Source organism: Ptiloglossa arizonensis, chromosome 1, assembly GCF_051014685.1.
Source record: "Ptiloglossa arizonensis isolate GNS036 chromosome 1, iyPtiAriz1_principal, whole genome shotgun sequence".
Taxonomy (NCBI): Eukaryota; Metazoa; Arthropoda; class Insecta; order Hymenoptera; family Colletidae; genus Ptiloglossa; species Ptiloglossa arizonensis.
Genome location: NC_135048.1, coordinates 10,759,208 through 10,776,690, shown reverse-complemented (window position 1 = coordinate 10,776,690; position 17,483 = coordinate 10,759,208). Strand labels below are relative to the sequence as shown.

General features: G+C 29.7%; 4 protein-coding genes across 10 annotated transcripts; 2 read left to right on the top strand and 2 right to left on the bottom strand.

The window, feature by feature from the left end:
- Window positions 1-991: 991 nt before the first annotated feature.
- Window positions 992-8,456, bottom strand: Camki (Calcium/calmodulin-dependent protein kinase I). Of its 2 annotated transcripts, none has more exons than XM_076326121.1 (8): window positions 7,771-8,456; window positions 6,137-6,271; window positions 5,971-6,045; window positions 5,605-5,867; window positions 5,349-5,489; window positions 3,449-3,575; window positions 2,892-2,929; window positions 992-2,787 (listed from the first exon to the last, which is right to left on the bottom strand). In XM_076326121.1, exons 1-8 carry the CDS (start codon window positions 7,878-7,880, stop codon window positions 2,363-2,365), a joined length of 1,314 nt encoding a protein of 437 aa, XP_076182236.1. In that variant the 5' UTR covers window positions 7,881-8,456; the 3' UTR covers window positions 992-2,362. The 2 variants fall into 2 exon arrangements, with proteins under 2 accessions (XP_076182236.1, XP_076182241.1); XM_076326126.1 differs by having other exon boundaries at window positions 2,417-2,748; window positions 2,842-2,929; window positions 7,771-8,455.
- Nse1 (SMC5-SMC6 complex component Non-SMC element 1) lies at window positions 7,792-10,341 on the top strand. Of its 2 annotated transcripts, none has more exons than XM_076326135.1 (7): window positions 7,792-8,453; window positions 8,792-9,055; window positions 9,148-9,289; window positions 9,402-9,597; window positions 9,655-9,768; window positions 9,841-9,964; window positions 10,075-10,341. In XM_076326135.1, the coding sequence occupies exons 2-7, from the start codon at window positions 8,956-8,958 to the stop codon at window positions 10,164-10,166; spliced, it is 768 nt and encodes a 255-aa protein (XP_076182250.1). In that variant the 5' UTR covers window positions 7,792-8,453; window positions 8,792-8,955; the 3' UTR covers window positions 10,167-10,341. The 2 variants fall into 2 exon arrangements, with proteins under 2 accessions (XP_076182250.1, XP_076182258.1); XM_076326143.1 differs by having other exon boundaries at window positions 7,792-8,597.
- On the bottom strand, window positions 10,120-17,482 carry LOC143154178 (coiled-coil domain-containing protein 174). Of its 5 annotated transcripts, none has more exons than XM_076326079.1 (5): window positions 13,731-14,486; window positions 13,058-13,114; window positions 12,559-12,618; window positions 12,209-12,443; window positions 10,121-12,013 (listed from the first exon to the last, which is right to left on the bottom strand). In XM_076326079.1, exon 5 carries the CDS (start codon window positions 11,966-11,968, stop codon window positions 10,409-10,411), a length of 1,560 nt encoding a protein of 519 aa, XP_076182194.1. In that variant the 5' UTR covers window positions 11,969-12,013; window positions 12,209-12,443; window positions 12,559-12,618; window positions 13,058-13,114; window positions 13,731-14,486; the 3' UTR covers window positions 10,121-10,408. The 5 variants fall into 5 exon arrangements, with proteins under 5 accessions (XP_076182176.1, XP_076182194.1, XP_076182200.1 ...); XM_076326085.1 differs by lacking the exon at window positions 13,058-13,114 and adding an exon at window positions 12,842-12,853; XM_076326071.1 differs by lacking the exons at window positions 13,058-13,114; window positions 13,731-14,486 and adding an exon at window positions 17,335-17,482.
- LOC143154199 (uncharacterized) lies at window positions 13,571-16,013 on the top strand. Its single transcript, XM_076326107.1, has 3 exons — window positions 13,571-14,499; window positions 14,841-15,008; window positions 15,078-16,013. Exons 1-3 carry the CDS (start codon window positions 14,067-14,069, stop codon window positions 15,800-15,802), a joined length of 1,326 nt encoding a protein of 441 aa, XP_076182222.1. The 5' UTR covers window positions 13,571-14,066; the 3' UTR covers window positions 15,803-16,013.
- Window position 17,483: the final 1 nt, after the last annotated feature.

Here is a 17,483-nt window from a genome sequence, read left to right as displayed (position 1 = left end):
TATTTATCTTAATCTCCCTTGTATGCGTTTTCGCACTGAATTTATGTTATATTTGAATAACTATAGTAGCTACCTTATAATTAATATAATTATTATCAATTTCAAAATTATTTCGTAATGTTACACGAATCCATTGAAGTTCTTTCATATCATTTTTACTATACAAATAGTGCCCGGTACACGGACGGATGTCTAATATGATAGTTCAAAATGATTATCATATTTATAGTTTAAAGTTAAATTGAAAGAGATAGTAGTTTATAATAAAAAGAGTGCCCGCTCGATAAACAGCAATAATTCTCTCTACACGAGTATGCAGCAACACATGAATTTTAAATCCGTTAAATATAATTTAGATTTATTTAAAAGCACGTTTCAAAAGACAAGAAAAACATCAAATTTGTTTAAATACAATTGGGGCATTTATGCACAGCAGATTATTTTCCTTACGTACATAATAAAGCTTTTAAATTTAAGTAAAAATATCTTAAATATTAAAACTGATCATTGCCAAAAATCATTTTATGCATTTTAATTAAGATATTTCATTGCAATAAAAATCTTCAACATTTATTGTTAATATTAATATTGATTTACTATTGAATGTAACCATAATAACATCATTATCACAAGATCATGGTATTATTGCACTTCATTGTAATTATTTATAAAAAAATAAAGTAATACCACTGTGTGCTAAAAGTATTCTTGAACCTTTCGTTGAAGTATTTGTTACAATTCAAATACTGAGTACTGCATACGATTAATCAATTTTCCATATCATAATCAGATACAAATATAAATAGCTAGATTATATTTCAACCTTTTAGAATTTATACAATGATATCTTTATACGGTAGTTGTCATATTCTATAAAAAAATATTAAATACAAAAATATTTATATAAAGTTTCTCATAATATATTGATGTCATTAAATTACACATTTACATAAAAAAATGTGACGTATATAAATAATATGTACATTTTTGTTGCAACATAAATTCGAACGTGAATAATTAATTCTTAACTAGTCCAATGTCAAGTTTGTGCTTTACATTTTTTTTTAAACGTGCCAATTGTTTTTGTGTATTGATTTAAAAAATTATAAAGTTTAATTTTTGTGTTACTGAGAGAAAAGAAAGAATGAAAGATAATTTATAAAAAGTGGAAACGGATTCACTAAAAGTATGCAAACTGAAATTGTTCAAAAGAATTTTATAAAAACCGAAAACTTAATTCTATATAATTTGCTTTTTATATTTGCATCTTGCAAATAGATATATGGGGAATCGTGTATGCATTATGTACACTTTCCTTCAAATTTTAGTGCAACGCATTCATAAAAATATTAGTAGAGCAATATACTTGTACGTGTACATATATTAAATCTAGTTTAATAGATCTGATTTAGAGTTCTTAGAAATGTACTAAATATCACTATGTAACAGAAAGAATATACTGTGTACACAATGTACATTTTGTAATACAGTGCACTGTACATGACTTGCTATAAACACTTGTGTTTAATCAGCTCATCAAATTAAATATATTTTAGTTGTTAATGAAACATAAAAACAATTATTAGTAAGAATCAGATCTTATGCAATCTTGCAACACGATTCCGTGTGGCAAGAGCTCTCACTTATTGGGAGTAAGCTGTGTTACAAAAGCTCACTAAGTTTTGTATTTCTCCAAATGCTAATTCAAAAATGTTATATACCCTTGTATTGTTTACTTGAAAAGTATTAGACAAAAAACTGTATTGATTTATGAAATTTGCAACATATTTGCCAAGATACAATCAAATTTTTAGGTCACAAAAAATTGTCTAAACGGCCACTATTCATTACTTCAGATTTTATAAAAGATAAAAACTTGTCGTTGTACTGTTCGCATTAGTTTTTACACATTTACTTAGATTTGATCCAGCAAGATTTGTTAAAAGTGTCAGTTTTTTCATAATTCGTATAGTTTTATCTAAATACACAACTATATATCTTACTTGATCAAATCAATACCATTAACATATCGTCATAAAATTCTACTGATAACTACAGATTCGATTCTATTGTTAATATGTATGTACCAACACAGTGAAGATCTATCTATAATTGTTCAAATAGAGCCTGCAAACCAAAGGGGGCGACAAACGAAAAGACTCAGAAAATCGCCTTATATCGCGCGGGCTGTTATATAGTCTGTAATGTACATAATTAGTGGTAACCGTGTCACAGGAGACCACGATAAAGCAGATTAGCTGGAATCTATACAAACTCCTGCCAGATTAAATAATATTGGCAAGAGGATAATGCCATTCAACGGCTTCGATATTTTTCATAGACGAAAATTTAGCAGCGTAACTCAGCTCTTTTTATACTTCCTTTGCTTTCTAAGATACGATACATTCGTTTGAAAGAGAGTAGACAGAGCAGTGCGTGTGCTACCCCACAGCTTGAAGCGTTTGTTGCGCAAGTATAATGGTGAATTTGGAGTGATCGGAATAGGGATAGGATTTGAGGCCACCAAGCTTGATACAGGCAATGGTGGCTCAAGTATTTGCTTCAATTGAGGTTGGTTTGAGGCTCCACTGATCTGGGTTGGTGACTGGGGTTGGATTGCGATTGATCGGGGTATGGCGTGGGGTTGCCGCTGGAGGGGCCTGTTGATCCTGGGCCCTGCTGCTGTTGGCCGCTGTTGAGTGCCAGCCGTTGCATTTGACGTATGACCGTGGCTGCGTGATAGGCTTGCTGCAACCATGAGAGAAGAGGAAGACTTTCCTACGGAGCCTGGCGAGCAAACACATACAATCAGCAGCTTGATAATTATCCAACCATACTAACCTTCCACCTTGATTTGGCGAAATTTTTTCTAAGTTGTTCCGATACAGTACCGTGGATATTTTTATTGCTAGCCGCGTTGCCGGAAATCCTGGAAAAATCAATTGCACGATACTAGATTAGAATTGAAATAAATAATATAAAATATATGCATAATCATTGAGTTTATTAATTATTTTTATGTATTTATACATTTACCAATCTTTATTGTGTTAAGAAATTGTAACTTTACTGAGAAGGGTTATCAAAAATTTTAATATAAAGGAAAGAAAACTTCAATTTTTAATATGCAGTATAATTTTGATTATTGTGCATATTTGGGAATTCAACAAATCTTGAAATGTGTTAAATTAATAAATGACAAAATAAATGTAATTCTTTTACTTACTTAATCCATACCTATCTTAATATTAAAGACAATTCTGTTCCTGTAATATTCTTACTGCTTAAATTTTAAATATGACTTTTCAAGTATTCAGAGCTACAAATACACTCTAAAACTTTTATAGAATATTGCTAATTCTTCTGTATGATTTTATTATTAGATAATTTTACATAATTTCAAATAACAAAAATTGTGAATAATATTTTAAAGTAATAATGATCTTACCAGGGATGTGCAAGGGCTTGTTTGCAAGTATAGCGCTCTTCAACATTGACACACATCAACTTGTGAATGAAATCCTTTGCAGAGTCACTGATATCATCCCAGTACGGCGAATCAAATTCAAATTCACCTATAACAGTCTGGTTAGCTCTTTGCTATAGAGTAGACGACTTTGTAATGAAGTAATTCGTTTAAATCAAATAATTTATTTGGAAGAAATACTGTTAGCTTCACACTTTGTACAATAAATTCATTTTTCATGACTCACTTTAAACCCTTCTCGATAACTGTTGCTTCAATTATACAATAGTAATATTGTGATCAAATTTGTAGTGCTAGTTTTTGAAAATGAATAGTTAATAGCTTTTACAAAACACGCGGACGCGTACAAAATATCATTTACTTACTACACTAGCATGTATACCTTGATCAAAAAGTTTTAGGACTTTATTCATAAAATCAAAAATACAAATTTATTCGTCCAAATCAATATGGTCCCCTTCAAAGTAGTCCCCATTGACTGCAATGCACTTGCGCCAGCGCTTGATCCAATCCTCGAAACACCGCTGGTACTCAATTTTCGGTATGTCCATCAGAGCCGTCTTCGATTTTGTCATGACCTCCTCTCGGGTACTGTAACGCGTTCCGCGAAGCGGTTTTTTAATTCGGTTGAACAGAAAAAAGTCGCAGGGAGCCAGATCTGGTGAATTTGAAGGCTGCTGGATAGTGTTCGTGTTGTTTTTCGTCAAACACTCGCGGATAAGGATCGCATTGTGCGCCGGTGCGTTATCGTGGTGCAAAATCCACGAGTTGTTTGCCCACAAATCTGGCCTTTTTTGACGAATTGCTTCGCGCAAACGTCTCAAAACGCCCAAATAATATTCTTTGTTGACTGTCTGTTTTTCTGGCAAGAATTCTTGATGCACAACACCATTGTAATCCATGAAAACCGTGAGCATCGCCTTCTTTCTTGACTGAAAACGACGTGGTTTTTTCGGTCTCGGCTCTTCCGGTGCACGCCATTTACTCGCTTGATGTCTGGATTGTGTGTCATGCTCATAAATCCACGTCTCATCTCCAGTGATGATACGTTTAATAAATGTTAGGTCGGATTCGGCCTTGGAAATCATGTCTTTCGCAATTTCAACGCGGTCCTTTTTTTGCATGAAATTGAGGTCTTTCGGCACCAGTTTTGCAGCGACACGTCTGAGGCCCAAATCACTAACCAAAACGTCTTGAACGGATCCATAAACAATGTTCAATTCCTCTGCCAGCTCTCTGATGGTCAATTTGCGGTTTTCGGACAACATTTCTTGAATTTTATCGATGTTTTCATCGGTTTTCGACGTTGTCGGCCTGCCACTGCGTTTGTCATCCTCGACCGACTCACGACCACTTCTGAAGCGTTCGTGCCATCGAAAAACATTTGATCTCGAAAGAGTATCGTTGCCGAAACACTTCTCCAACATATCCAAGGTCTGCGGACCGTTAAATCCGTTTTTTACACAAAATTTAATGCAAACTCGTTGATGCTCAAATGATGCCATTTTCAAAATCGAAGACACGAACAAAGGAGATGTGCTCAGTACAACGTAACTTTTACAAATATCAAGCTATGATGCTGAAATTGGAAGGAAGTGTTAATGACAGATATGGTAACCTAACAAAAAAAAAAAAAGAAACAATCGGGTGATTGACAGCGACACACGGGGGACAGTCCTAGAACTTTTTGATCAAGGTAGTACAGCAACATACAAAAACTAGAATAGTACCTTAAAAATGAAAATTTCAAGTTAATGTACAGCTGCATATGCTTGTTGATCCTAAAAGTAGTAACTAAATTGAAGTGATAGTATAGTCCTTCCAAATGACTAAAACTTACACTCAAAAGTAATTTTATTACCTTTTAAGATTTGTGCAAATAGGTTGGCGTCGTTTTCATCATAAAATGGTGGATATCCACACAATAAAATATAAGAAATGACCCCTATGCTCCAAACATCAACAGCCTTTCCATATGGCTTTTGTGCTAAGACTTCTGGAGCTGTGTATGTAAATAATATATGTTTAAATTTTGTAGAAAATAAGAGAAAGTAGCTAGGTAAAATTAGGGAATCTAAACTAATAATAAATAAGATAACTAGTATTTGTAAACATACCAACATATCCTGGAGTACCACAAGCAGTTGCCATGATACCAGAATCCTCCATTTTTGATAGACCAAAATCACTAATCATAATCTTACTATCTTCATCTGGACTATAATATAAAAGGTTTTCAGGTTTGAGATCTCTATGTACGACACCCTGTTCGTGCATATAGTCCACAGCTTCAAGAACTTGTCTTATTAAACCAGATGCATCCTTTTCTGTATAGGAACCTTTCTCAACAATTCTATCAAAGAGCTCTCCACCAGTAACTCTAATGCATAAGAATAAATGTATGTAACATCATTAACCATAGTTTTATACTTTTAAAACCTATATTTAAGTAATCATATGCTACAATAATAAAAAATACTTACAATTCCATAACTAAATAAACCTTATGTTTGTCCTCAAATGTTTCCAGCAATTGTACAATATTTGGATGTGTTAACCTGTAATAGGCATATTGAAAATAGATAATATAATCAATTTATTTGTTTACCAAAAAATTCGTAACTACTGAAAATTACTACAACACTTTACCTTCGCAATACTTTAATTTCATTTTCTAAAGAATCTTCTTTTCCTTTCAATGCTTTTTTGTCAATAATTTTTACAGCAAACATTTGGCCAGGCTTTTCTTTACTTTCTGCCAAACGTACTTCAGAAAAAGCACCCCTAGAAAAAACAGTACATATTTAAGTTATACTTTTATTTTATGCATACAACTGTGTATCACATAATACACAGTGCTTTAGAATCATAAAGACAAAAAATAGAAACAACATCAGTTCTAAAAAGTTTGCATGCAGCATTATAATACACATAATAATACAATGAGTCTTATGTAATTACTCATTACTGCAATATGTCTTAACATTCGAGCGTAGACTTTCAGTTTAATGATGACTTAGGTGCAATTATCTTTGACATATTTTAATGTAAATACTTTCATGAAATAATAGATTTGGCAATATACATAATATAATACTTTATATTGGATGCTATAAGTTAAATAAGAAAATAATTTAGATAACTTAAAAAAATTATAACATATATTGTTTACTATTGATTAACAAACAGAGTTTTATGAATGTTTAGAACAGAAACATTAAAATATTATTACTAATGTAGTGAAAATACACATGACAATATGTACACACATTTTACGCATGCGCGCGCGCGCGCGCGCGTGTGTCATTACAACCTGCACTTAAAAACCAAGTAGTTATACAATATTTATTACTGACAGGAAATACTTTCTCTTTTGTAATCCATTATAAAATATTTCGTAAAATTCAGCATTTCATCTTTCAACATAAAATGAAATAAAATGCTAATAAAAATAATTTGTACAATTTTATTTAAAAATTTTTCAATTATATGTATCATCAGTTTCTTATTTATAGCTTAGTATAACAGTGAATTATAGTTTATGTTTATAATTTTATATGGAATTATATAAATATTTGATACAATTAATGTATGTACTTAAAAACTGAGTAAAGTAACAATTACAAATCACAAAAATACCATTTCCATTTTACATTGTATAACGGATAAATTTTCAGTTACAATGTAATAATAATAATCTTATGTAAGGAAATATAAGCAAATACATAAATTTCCAATTTTTGAAAGATTGAAAAATATAATAGATCATGTGTTATAAACACTATCACATTTTGAATGCAAAAGCATCTTCGTAAAAGAATGTGAAGTCGAATTCAACAAAAAATTATAACTATTCAAAGCCTATTTGGAGTTAAGATATTTTCGTTGTATTCAAATTACAAACTTTCTAAAATTTAAAACGGTATACGCATTATTAGATCCTTTTACCATGCAAGACGATATAAAACGATGACAAAAATAATGTTTAAAAAATATTAAAAAGTATAAACGTATGAAACCATCTATGCGATACGCGTATGCCTGACAACGTTTAAGGAATTGGTATATTTACATGTTGCATGTAAATTTTGACTATAAACAAAACTAGTTCTTAATATGTGAAATTCATTATAATCATTATCAGTCGTGATATTCATTTAATGACATTTTTTTGACAGATGCCTTTAAATTTTCTGCATATGAGCAACGCGCATTCTGGAATTCTAGCAAACTGTGTTCTATTACATTCCAATATGTAGTACGTATCGATATATAATACGTACGTTCCGAGCAACTCCTTCAGGATGTATTTGTCCTCAACGGACGGCGATTTATCGTCTTTTCCATCCTTTTTGATCTTCTTGTTCGAATCCTTTTTACCGAAGAGCGGCATCTTCGGGCTCTAATGTCACAAAAATTTAATAATCACACCACTTCTCAACTCTCGAACGTGTCTCTGTGACTGTATAAGCGGCCAATCCTGACAGGTTATGCGTACGTCGAACAAAAATCTCCAGAACGAAAGTTCTTCGTTCGTCTGGCTTTTAGTTTCCGATCATTCGGCAATGAAAAAGTAAGGGGAGAAAAAACCGTCGTCAAACGCCTCGTAAAATCATCGTTTCGAGACGCGAATGATCATGAACTCTCGACCTTTACGCACGTAAACGATAGCGGACACCCGTGTGCACTACACGATGCTCCACTTTACTTATCCATGGACCGAGTTTGACACGTATTTGTCCGCGCACTATCCGCTACCGAAATGCTCTATTCCTTGTCGCGCGTATCGGGCTCAGGGTCGCGACCTCGCGCCCTCGCGGTACAGCTAGTGCTATGCAAACAGATAACTCTGATGTGTATACGTATTGGCTTCGTTTACTCCGCTTTATCGTACCTCAATATTCCCTTTTGTCGTTTGTGATAAATGCATGCTAATATTCGGACGGATCATGATGTTTTGTGGCGAGTATGTGACGCTTTCCGAATTTACCGTTAGAGGGCTATGTTCTCGTAGCCAAGTCTCACAAGTAGTTTAACCTACCCATTTCATTGAATAGCAAAATCTTACCACTTTCAAATGTTCCCACGTTTGAAATAGGATTTCTTGCAAGTAAACACTATGTTGATGAACTCAATTATACAGAGTGATCCGCTAAAAATATGACATTTAACTATTCATTATCTCACTATTTTAAATAATATGAAGAAATTACTATACTTCTATGTCTAAATATTTATTTCCATCTATAGATATTGAGTATTCAATTTGCCATCTCTATCCTGTTTTTTCTTGTGATATTTCAGAATTCAAATTAATCCATCAATGATAATACATTGAAAGTACAATGTAAACAAGATATACTCAACAGTGGTTCTTCAATGTTCCATTTTTATCAAATGCATTTATAAGATTTTTTTATATTTTTATCTAGTAAATGTACGTTATGTGTCAAAATTAAAAAAAAAATATGGTTTATACACTAAAACACAAAATACTTCTACAAGCTGTCATGCATAATGGTCTTATGGATGAAGACAAGGCAAAAGATTTGGTTATTAAACTATTTAGTAAGCAAATGTTTATTCCACACTTGATTTAATTTTCCATGCATATATTTGGTTTTATGTACATATTTCATAAATGATACTATACATTTCAGATAATGATAAAGTATCGCTAATAATGAATGAGATAAATGAACAGCTACAACCATTAAACATGCTAATCAAAAGAGCTCAGTGTGAAATTACAGGTCAACAATATTGGATTTTGATAAGTATTATACTTGATGAAGTTACCAGGTATGTGTGTTTTGTTAACATTAGATTAATCTTACAAATATAATTGTTTTATGTGTCTTTATATTCATTAATTCTATTATATCTATTTTTTCAAAACCATTAATTATTATAGATTTCAAGATGAATTTTCAAAAGCCCAATTGGCCTTACTAAGAAATATATTTTCTGAAATTATCACATCAAGTAATGGATGTGTCCAAAGTACAGTGTGTCTGAATTTAGGTTCTTTACCAGAAGTTAAATTATCGAAAACAGAAGCAGAGGAATTTCTAAATGATACAGTTAATAGAAAGTGGTTGATTTATAAGGTAATAACAATAACACGAATAAAATTTTAATGTAGTTCATTTGTATGCTATTTATAGGAAGGTTATTATTACATGGGTATAAGAAGTATAGCAGAATTAATGCCATATTTTAGAGCTACTTATGACAATAACTTAAGTATCTGTTGCCTCTGTAAACAAGTTATTTTTCATGTAAGTTTTTACAGAGAAAATTTATAATTATATAATTAACTATAACTATTAATGTTTTCTTTTTTTAACTAGGGAGAAAAATGTAACCACTGTGAAAATTTGTTCCATTTATATTGTTTAAAACGATTCGCTATGGTTTACAACCCTATAAAATGTCCTAATTGTAATACAGTTTTTTCTAATATTAATTTTTCTGGTAATGTTTTCCTTATATGCTTTAAAATATTCATTTAACATATTATTCAAAATTAATTTATTATAATATCATTAATATATTTTTTTCTTTTTCAAATTAAATGTATATAGGTATAATGGATGATTCAACAACATTAGCAGTGGAAGATATGGAAATAGTAAAAACATCTGTTAAAAAAGTCTTAAAAAAAAAAGATCATTAATATGTAGAAATGAACATTTTTTTTAAATAATTATTTTATTTGATACAAATTTATAACCAGTACTTAAAATACTGTACATTGTATACACATAAATATTTACAATGTTCAGTATAATATACTACTCAATCTTTTGTACTTTGTTGATTACTTCAAAGATAAAAGTATTCTTCTTAGGCGCAGATATAAGAAATTATATTTACAAACATGTAGAGTACAATTCAATAACAAAGCCGTATTATTTTTCAAGTGTTCTGACTTTCTTCAAATTTTTCTCTTAAATATCGTAGACCAGCTGCTATACTTGCCTCATCTATACTTCTATTGGATTTCATTTGATTTTGCATCATATCATTAGAAGTAGTACCGACAATATTAGATACACAGTGAGTAGTATTAATTGTATGAGGAAAATTAATTTGGCTATTATTTTCTTCAATCATATTATTTGTATTATTATCAATATTAAAATCATCTCTTGTTGAAGTAGGAGGAAGTGGTATATCATAAGAATTTATATTCATTTCAGAATTATTTTCACTCTGAATGTTTACTTCATGTGAATCAAGTTTTTCTTTACTTTGGGTATTTAAAGATACATCAGTATTTTCAGAGTTTAAATAGTAGTCAGCACAAATATAACCAACACTTCTAAAATTGTTGTACATAGGTCCAAATTCACTAGCTCTAATTTTTCTACATTTATCTACCCATTCTTCTTGTGACATTTCATACCAATGATTTCGTTTACCTAGAAGTTCTCCTAAAGCTTTTATTTTATTTTCATTTTCTATTGTTGTATCTTGTTCATTATTCTGCTTTTTATCACTATCTTCTTCTTCAATTTCATTTGACTTTTGTTTTTTAGTATTTTCATTAGATACTTCCAACATATTTACATTTGATTCATTGTCATCCTCTTTCTCGAGTTCTTCTGGTTCTATTGGCAATCCTGCTCTAATTCGTTGTCTAATTCTAGCTGCTTTCAATCTATTTTGTTCCATTTTTGCTCGTAATTCTTTTAGTTCTTTTATTTCTTTCTGTTTCTGTTCTGTTTCTTTTCTTAATTTAAATAAATTTTCTTGCTGCTTAATTCTCTGTTCTTCATCTTGTGAAAATGCAAAATAACCAACACCGTGAGCTCTAGCTTCATCGAACAAAACATCTTGATAGTGTATGTTCACTTTGTCTGCTAATTTTTTAGTTTGTTCTTCCCATTTCCTTCTCATAATTTCTATTTCAGGTTCTTTTTCTTCTTGTATAAAGTTCGGTTCAATATTAGTTTTTGGGTCAACACCTTTCTTATTTATAATTTGTTGCTTTATTACTTTATCTTTTTCTTGCATAAGAGATAAGTCTTCAATTAAACATTTTCTTGTACGACCAAAACAATCTTCATATTCTACCCAATCATCCTCATTCCCTAATAAGGTATCATTTTCATGCTCATTATTTTTTGGCAATGATTCTTCATCAGATTCATCTGATTTACTTGTAAAATCAACAAGAAAATTATCATTGTTATTTTTTGATTTTTTTAATCGTTCATATAATCTAGCTTTTGCTTCTAGCATTAGTTTAGATTTCTTATGGGTATTAACATCTTCGATATATTCTGATTTATCTGAAGATTCTTTGACATCCTTTTCTTTGCTCTTTTTGAGTTTTTTTTTAACCTTTGGTACAGGATGATTTGTTTCAGATCTCAATTTTGCTTCATTTACTTCGGTTTGTTTTCTTAAGAGCTCAGCTTTTAAACCCACCAGAGAGGAAAAATTTACATTGATCTTTTTGCTGGTATTCATCTTTAAACGATGTAAAAGTTTCGTCAATAGACAATAATAAAGTAACTGAAATATACACAAAAAACGAAGGTTAAGAATGTTTGATGTTTCAATGATACAATATATTGCAAGTTTTGTATTTCATTTGAAATCATTGTTGTATCTGATACAATTGATTAAATATTAGTCTCTTTATTGAATATCAATTACCGTAATCATTAATACAAAAATTGTAGGTTATCTAACATTAGTAATATTTACCTTTAAAACGTCTTTAAATAACCATGTTTAGAATAATTTATTTCAATATTACTTGAAATAATTATAATTTTTGGTAACATTTGCAACGAGCGACTTGTATAATTTTTGTTTACGCGTATGCTAACATGAATGACAGTTCCAACTAACTTCACACAGATTTATGAAATATATCTGCTTAAAAAGCTTTATAGTCATACGAATGACACAGATGAAAACTTATTTTAAATGTAAATATCTATAAAAATTAATTAAAGTTATTATTTTATTATTACAGCATATATTATTAGAAATAATAAACACAAATGCAATTTTAATTTTGTTTCTCTTGGAGATAAGATCTAAACACTTACCAAATGCTGTGTGCGGAACTAACAGTTGCATTTATTAACAAGAGTTGCCAGTCCACAACACTAATGTAAAAATATAGGGAATAAATAAATATAAGAATTATTGTAAGGATTATTTTATCAGGTATTCTTTTAAAAAGTGGTAAAATATAAACATAAATAGAACTGATTTGTTTAAACATTTTTTATATAATTTTTCAATTTAAAAAATCATTTTAAATAACTATAATTGTAAGTATTAATAACATATATATTCAACATTTTCAGTAGAATTATGTTTACTAACTTTTTTACGGTACTGAAATTAAATTCAAAGTGTTAGATAATTTTGTAGTGAAATTTATTTTAAATATTAGCCGTACACACGTCTTCATTGTTAATATATTAATTGTTACTAATATTAGCAATAGTTTTTATAACGTACAAACAGTTAAATATTATTTTCTATAGGAAGTAATTAAATTAGAAATAAAACCACAGTACTACTAGGGGTAGTACATACATTTAAATTCAGAAATTTTGTTAAGCCACGACCTTAATTATAATATTAGCTGTAAAACTGCAAATAGAAAGATTCATAAATGATTAATAAAAACATTCATAATCAATGAACAAATTAAAAAGAATATGTTCGGTATTTATTTCGTAAGTTTTAAGTAATTATCGCGCCAAATACTTGTATCAATATAGTACTAATCAATTACACGGATATTTCATAGAAGCAATTTTTTCGAAATAAAAAAGATCAAATTATTAAATTTTCTATAAAATTTAAACACTGAACTGTTGGAAACTTTTATTAATTATAAAGGGGGCAAAATCAGGGGCCTTAGGCTCGATTCTTAAGTAATAAAAAAAATTGCACAAAAACAAATGATTTATCTATGGATAAATCGAGAAATGTATATCCGGTATCTCTTTCGTAAATGTCGACTGGTTACTGCATCTATACTTGCATCAATGTACTGATTGCGTAGAAAATTTTGTAGTGTCATATTTAAAATGAAATGGAATAATAATAAAAAAATACAAATTGTTCAATTTCGTAAAATGTTCAAACAAAGAATTATTAGAGGCACATATCAATTATAAAGGGTGCAAAACTATGGGCCTTAGGCTCGATTCTTAAGTGGTGTAACGAATTGCGCAAAAAAATTCGTTTACTTAATTACAACCTCGTGGAGTACGTAACGTGTGTATTTAGACGGGCGTTTACAATTCTTATAAGATTTGATGATCAGTTGATATCTTCGTGTTATTTGTTAATCCGAAAATCGATTGTCGATTATAAAACCTATTTCGAACTTGAAGCTGCCGATCTGCTACTATGTTAGTCATGTAACTGCGAACACCAGTAACTGTAGCACGTTGGACACCGGTTAGCTATCGAGAGTGAATACGTGCGGCGTAGTGACTGGTTTGTTGTTGACGAAACTCGTGATATATACGAAATATAATTATCGAACTGCGTCAAATCCGTTCGGAAGTGATTCTTCAATTCATAGAACGCGATGGCACCCCGTAAAGCTGTGAAACATGCTGATGTAGAGGTTGTAGACAAAATCACAGAAGCCGGCGATGTGTCGTCCCCAAAAAGAAAAAAAACCATGGTGAAAACTACAAATAAAAGCGACGAGGAGAAACAAATTAGATTGCCTAGGGCTGCAAAATCGACTAAAATTGAGCAGATCGAGGCTCCGGATTCAACTTCAGCTGTAAATAAAAACGTAAAAGCAAAAAACAAGACGATGTCTTCCAAAAGTGCTTCGGCGTCTGCAAAAGCAAATTCAAAAGCTAAATCTGTGGCCACGAAGAAGAATAAAGAGGCCGAGGAAAAAGCCGATATGAACATGGAAACCGTAAAAAATTCTGAAGAAATCGAAACGAAAAAGACACGCACGAAAGCTACGACGAAAAAGGCGGGAATGGATACGGATGAAGATCGTATGTTTTTGAAGAATTTTTTTGTATTCTAATATTCAAATATTTTTCTTTTTACTCTGATTAGACAATAATTTTTTAGTAACATAAATTATTTTGTTTTTTTTTACAACATTATCAATTATTTTATTTTAAGATAACGCAATAAAATTTTGATTGCTTAATAAAAACATGCACAATCGCTTAATAACAAAATATTAATATATTTTTAATTATGTTTAAATCATTTCTGCAAGTGCCAAATATAATACTTTCACTAAAAATTTGTATTTTATCTTATAAATATATTTTATATTTACTGTATGCTTATTGATAAGATAACATTGATTAAACATTAATTAAAGGAAAACCCAAAGGAAGAGCCAAGAAAGGTGCTAATGAAAACACAGAAGGTTTAGAAGCACCAATTGCAAAGAAGAGAAGGCAAGCAAATACTGCAATTACTACAAAGGAAAGTAAAGTAAAGGCAAAAGTAACAAGGAAGAAAAATGAAGCAGATGGTAATGCAAAAGGTAAGGTTATCAATAATAAAAACAAAATTATTAGTGGTAATAAAATTGAAAATAATATTAATAAAACAGAGGAGTCAGCTGCAGCTGCAAAAACAATTAAAAAACCAGATGATGATAAATCTACAAAACCAGCTAGGAGGAAAACAAGAGGTCGTAAAAATGAAGCTACTTCTGAAGATATACTCAAGGATGATGAAGAGTTAAAAGCAACAGGAGAATCACCATCTTTAGAAGCATTACATACTAGTGATAGTGAAATTCAGGATATTGAAAATAATCAATCAGAGAGAATAGAATCAACTCAAATATCAAAAAAAGGAAAGAATATGAAGAAGAAGGAAGAGACTGCAACACAAAAGAAAGCTACCAAGACTCGTGGTAAAACTACTAATCGTAATGCTGATAGCGCTGCTATTGAAGATGATGTTGATATAGCAAATACTGTTAAAGATGTGCAAAAGAAAACAGCTAAGGAGAACATAACTGCTACAAAGAAAGGACGAGGAAAAAAAGGCATTAACATATTTGTGGCAAAAGATGAAAATGGAGAGAATTCAGAGAATACTGCTGTAGAGGAAAAAAAAATATCAGATTCTACGGAAATGTTAGTTAGCAATAACAATATGCAAAAGTCATTGGAAGAAGACAACAACAAAGAAGATTCTGATACTGAAGATGAAAATTACACAAAAATGTCAGGAATGCTCAAAAAAACAGATGAAGTGCTTTCAATTAACTCCGAAGTAAATGAAAACAATGTAATGAGTACATCAGTACACGAAGAAGAAAATTAACAGTAAATGTTTTATTTTTACTTTACATGTTTCTTGAAATAATATATCATTAATATTTTAATATATTTCATAAAGACAAAAAATATTAATGAGTATTTCCATGCTTAGAAATACTCAAAAACATGTTGTAAGAGTTCAGTAATATACTTCAGTTACATATTGTTTCAAAAATAGTTATTTGTATTTTACGGAATATAGTGTTTGAAATCCACTTGTTATGAGAACTTATACTTAATAGTACTGTTGTATTTAAAGCAGTTATTTGTCTCTTGAAATCCAGGTAAGAGATCATGACTAGTATAGGGTGAGCAGCAAAACATTCCATTAATTTTTGACAATGTAAATTGTTTTTAATCCTAGAGTGCTAATGTTTCTGGATAGTACATTAAAAAAGATATTTGTCACAGAAGATTTGTTTCATATAAATAAAAAGAGTTATGAAGTATTTAAATGCAAAAACAATGTGATATAATAAAACATACTTTTTAATATTGTAATATTCTAAATTTATGCACACTGTTATTCTAGAACTAATACTATAGTGTTACTTTCAAAATTTCTTTTCATTTATATGATTAAATAGTTGTTGAACAAGTACTTTTAAGTAAAATTCATAAAACATCTAAGAGTGATAAAAATTGAGTGATTGAATTTTATATTGAATTATTTCAAGTTCTAATAAATATTAATATTCACATTTATTACCAGTAACATATCATTTTTTTTGGTATTTTTGGTTTTTGAAGATGTCCATTATATTTTATAAAAATACATTATTTTTTGTATAATATATTTTGCTTCAAATTGAACGATACAATACTTTATTTTTATTTTTAGATTTAATTTTAGTATTTTTAAATGCTCTTATAATAGTAAATCTTTCATAATAAAATTTGAAGACTGAAATATAAAATTTATATATATAAATTACATATAGGTGTACATATATACATATAGTGTATATTGACATAACTATAAATGCTTATAATATTTTATAGAATAAAAAATTCAGTTACTAATATCAGGAAAAATTATTTAAATTAAATAATTGGAAAAGTTTTTACTTTAAGCAGTAATATGTACGTTCTTTTGAAGTAAATGAATATCTGACAAAAATTAATTGTTTTGACCTTTTGCTATATTTAGGTTTTGTAATTAAACAAAAAATATTTTATTTTTTAAGATTTCTGCTTTTAATTTTGAAAGATACAGTTTTATCTTAGCACTCTTTTAACTTTCGCGCCTAAAATTTTAACCTCAATTATATTTTGTTTTTACAGTCAAATTAGATACCTCTATAATTCTAAAAGAAATATGTCTATATTATGAATGTATTTTAGTTTTTATTTCTATATTTATAAAGTAGTAAAAGAAAGAAAAAAAATTTCAGAATTGAAAAATTGGAAAGCTGTCACAATGCCTGTGTTAAAATACAGAATTTCGTAACGTTTTGACTGTGATTTGTTGTTTTTATTTCTAATTTATTATTTATAAAACAACAAATGTACATTAAAATTAAATACATTACTAACAAAAAAGAGCCGATAGTTCCCGTCCGTTTCATTGCATTAAACAACTTCGTGTTATTGAAATCTTGCGGATGCTCCTTTACAACAAACTCTTAAGAAGATGGCGCTCGATTAATTTGAGCATACATACAATGACGTAGTACTATCTATAG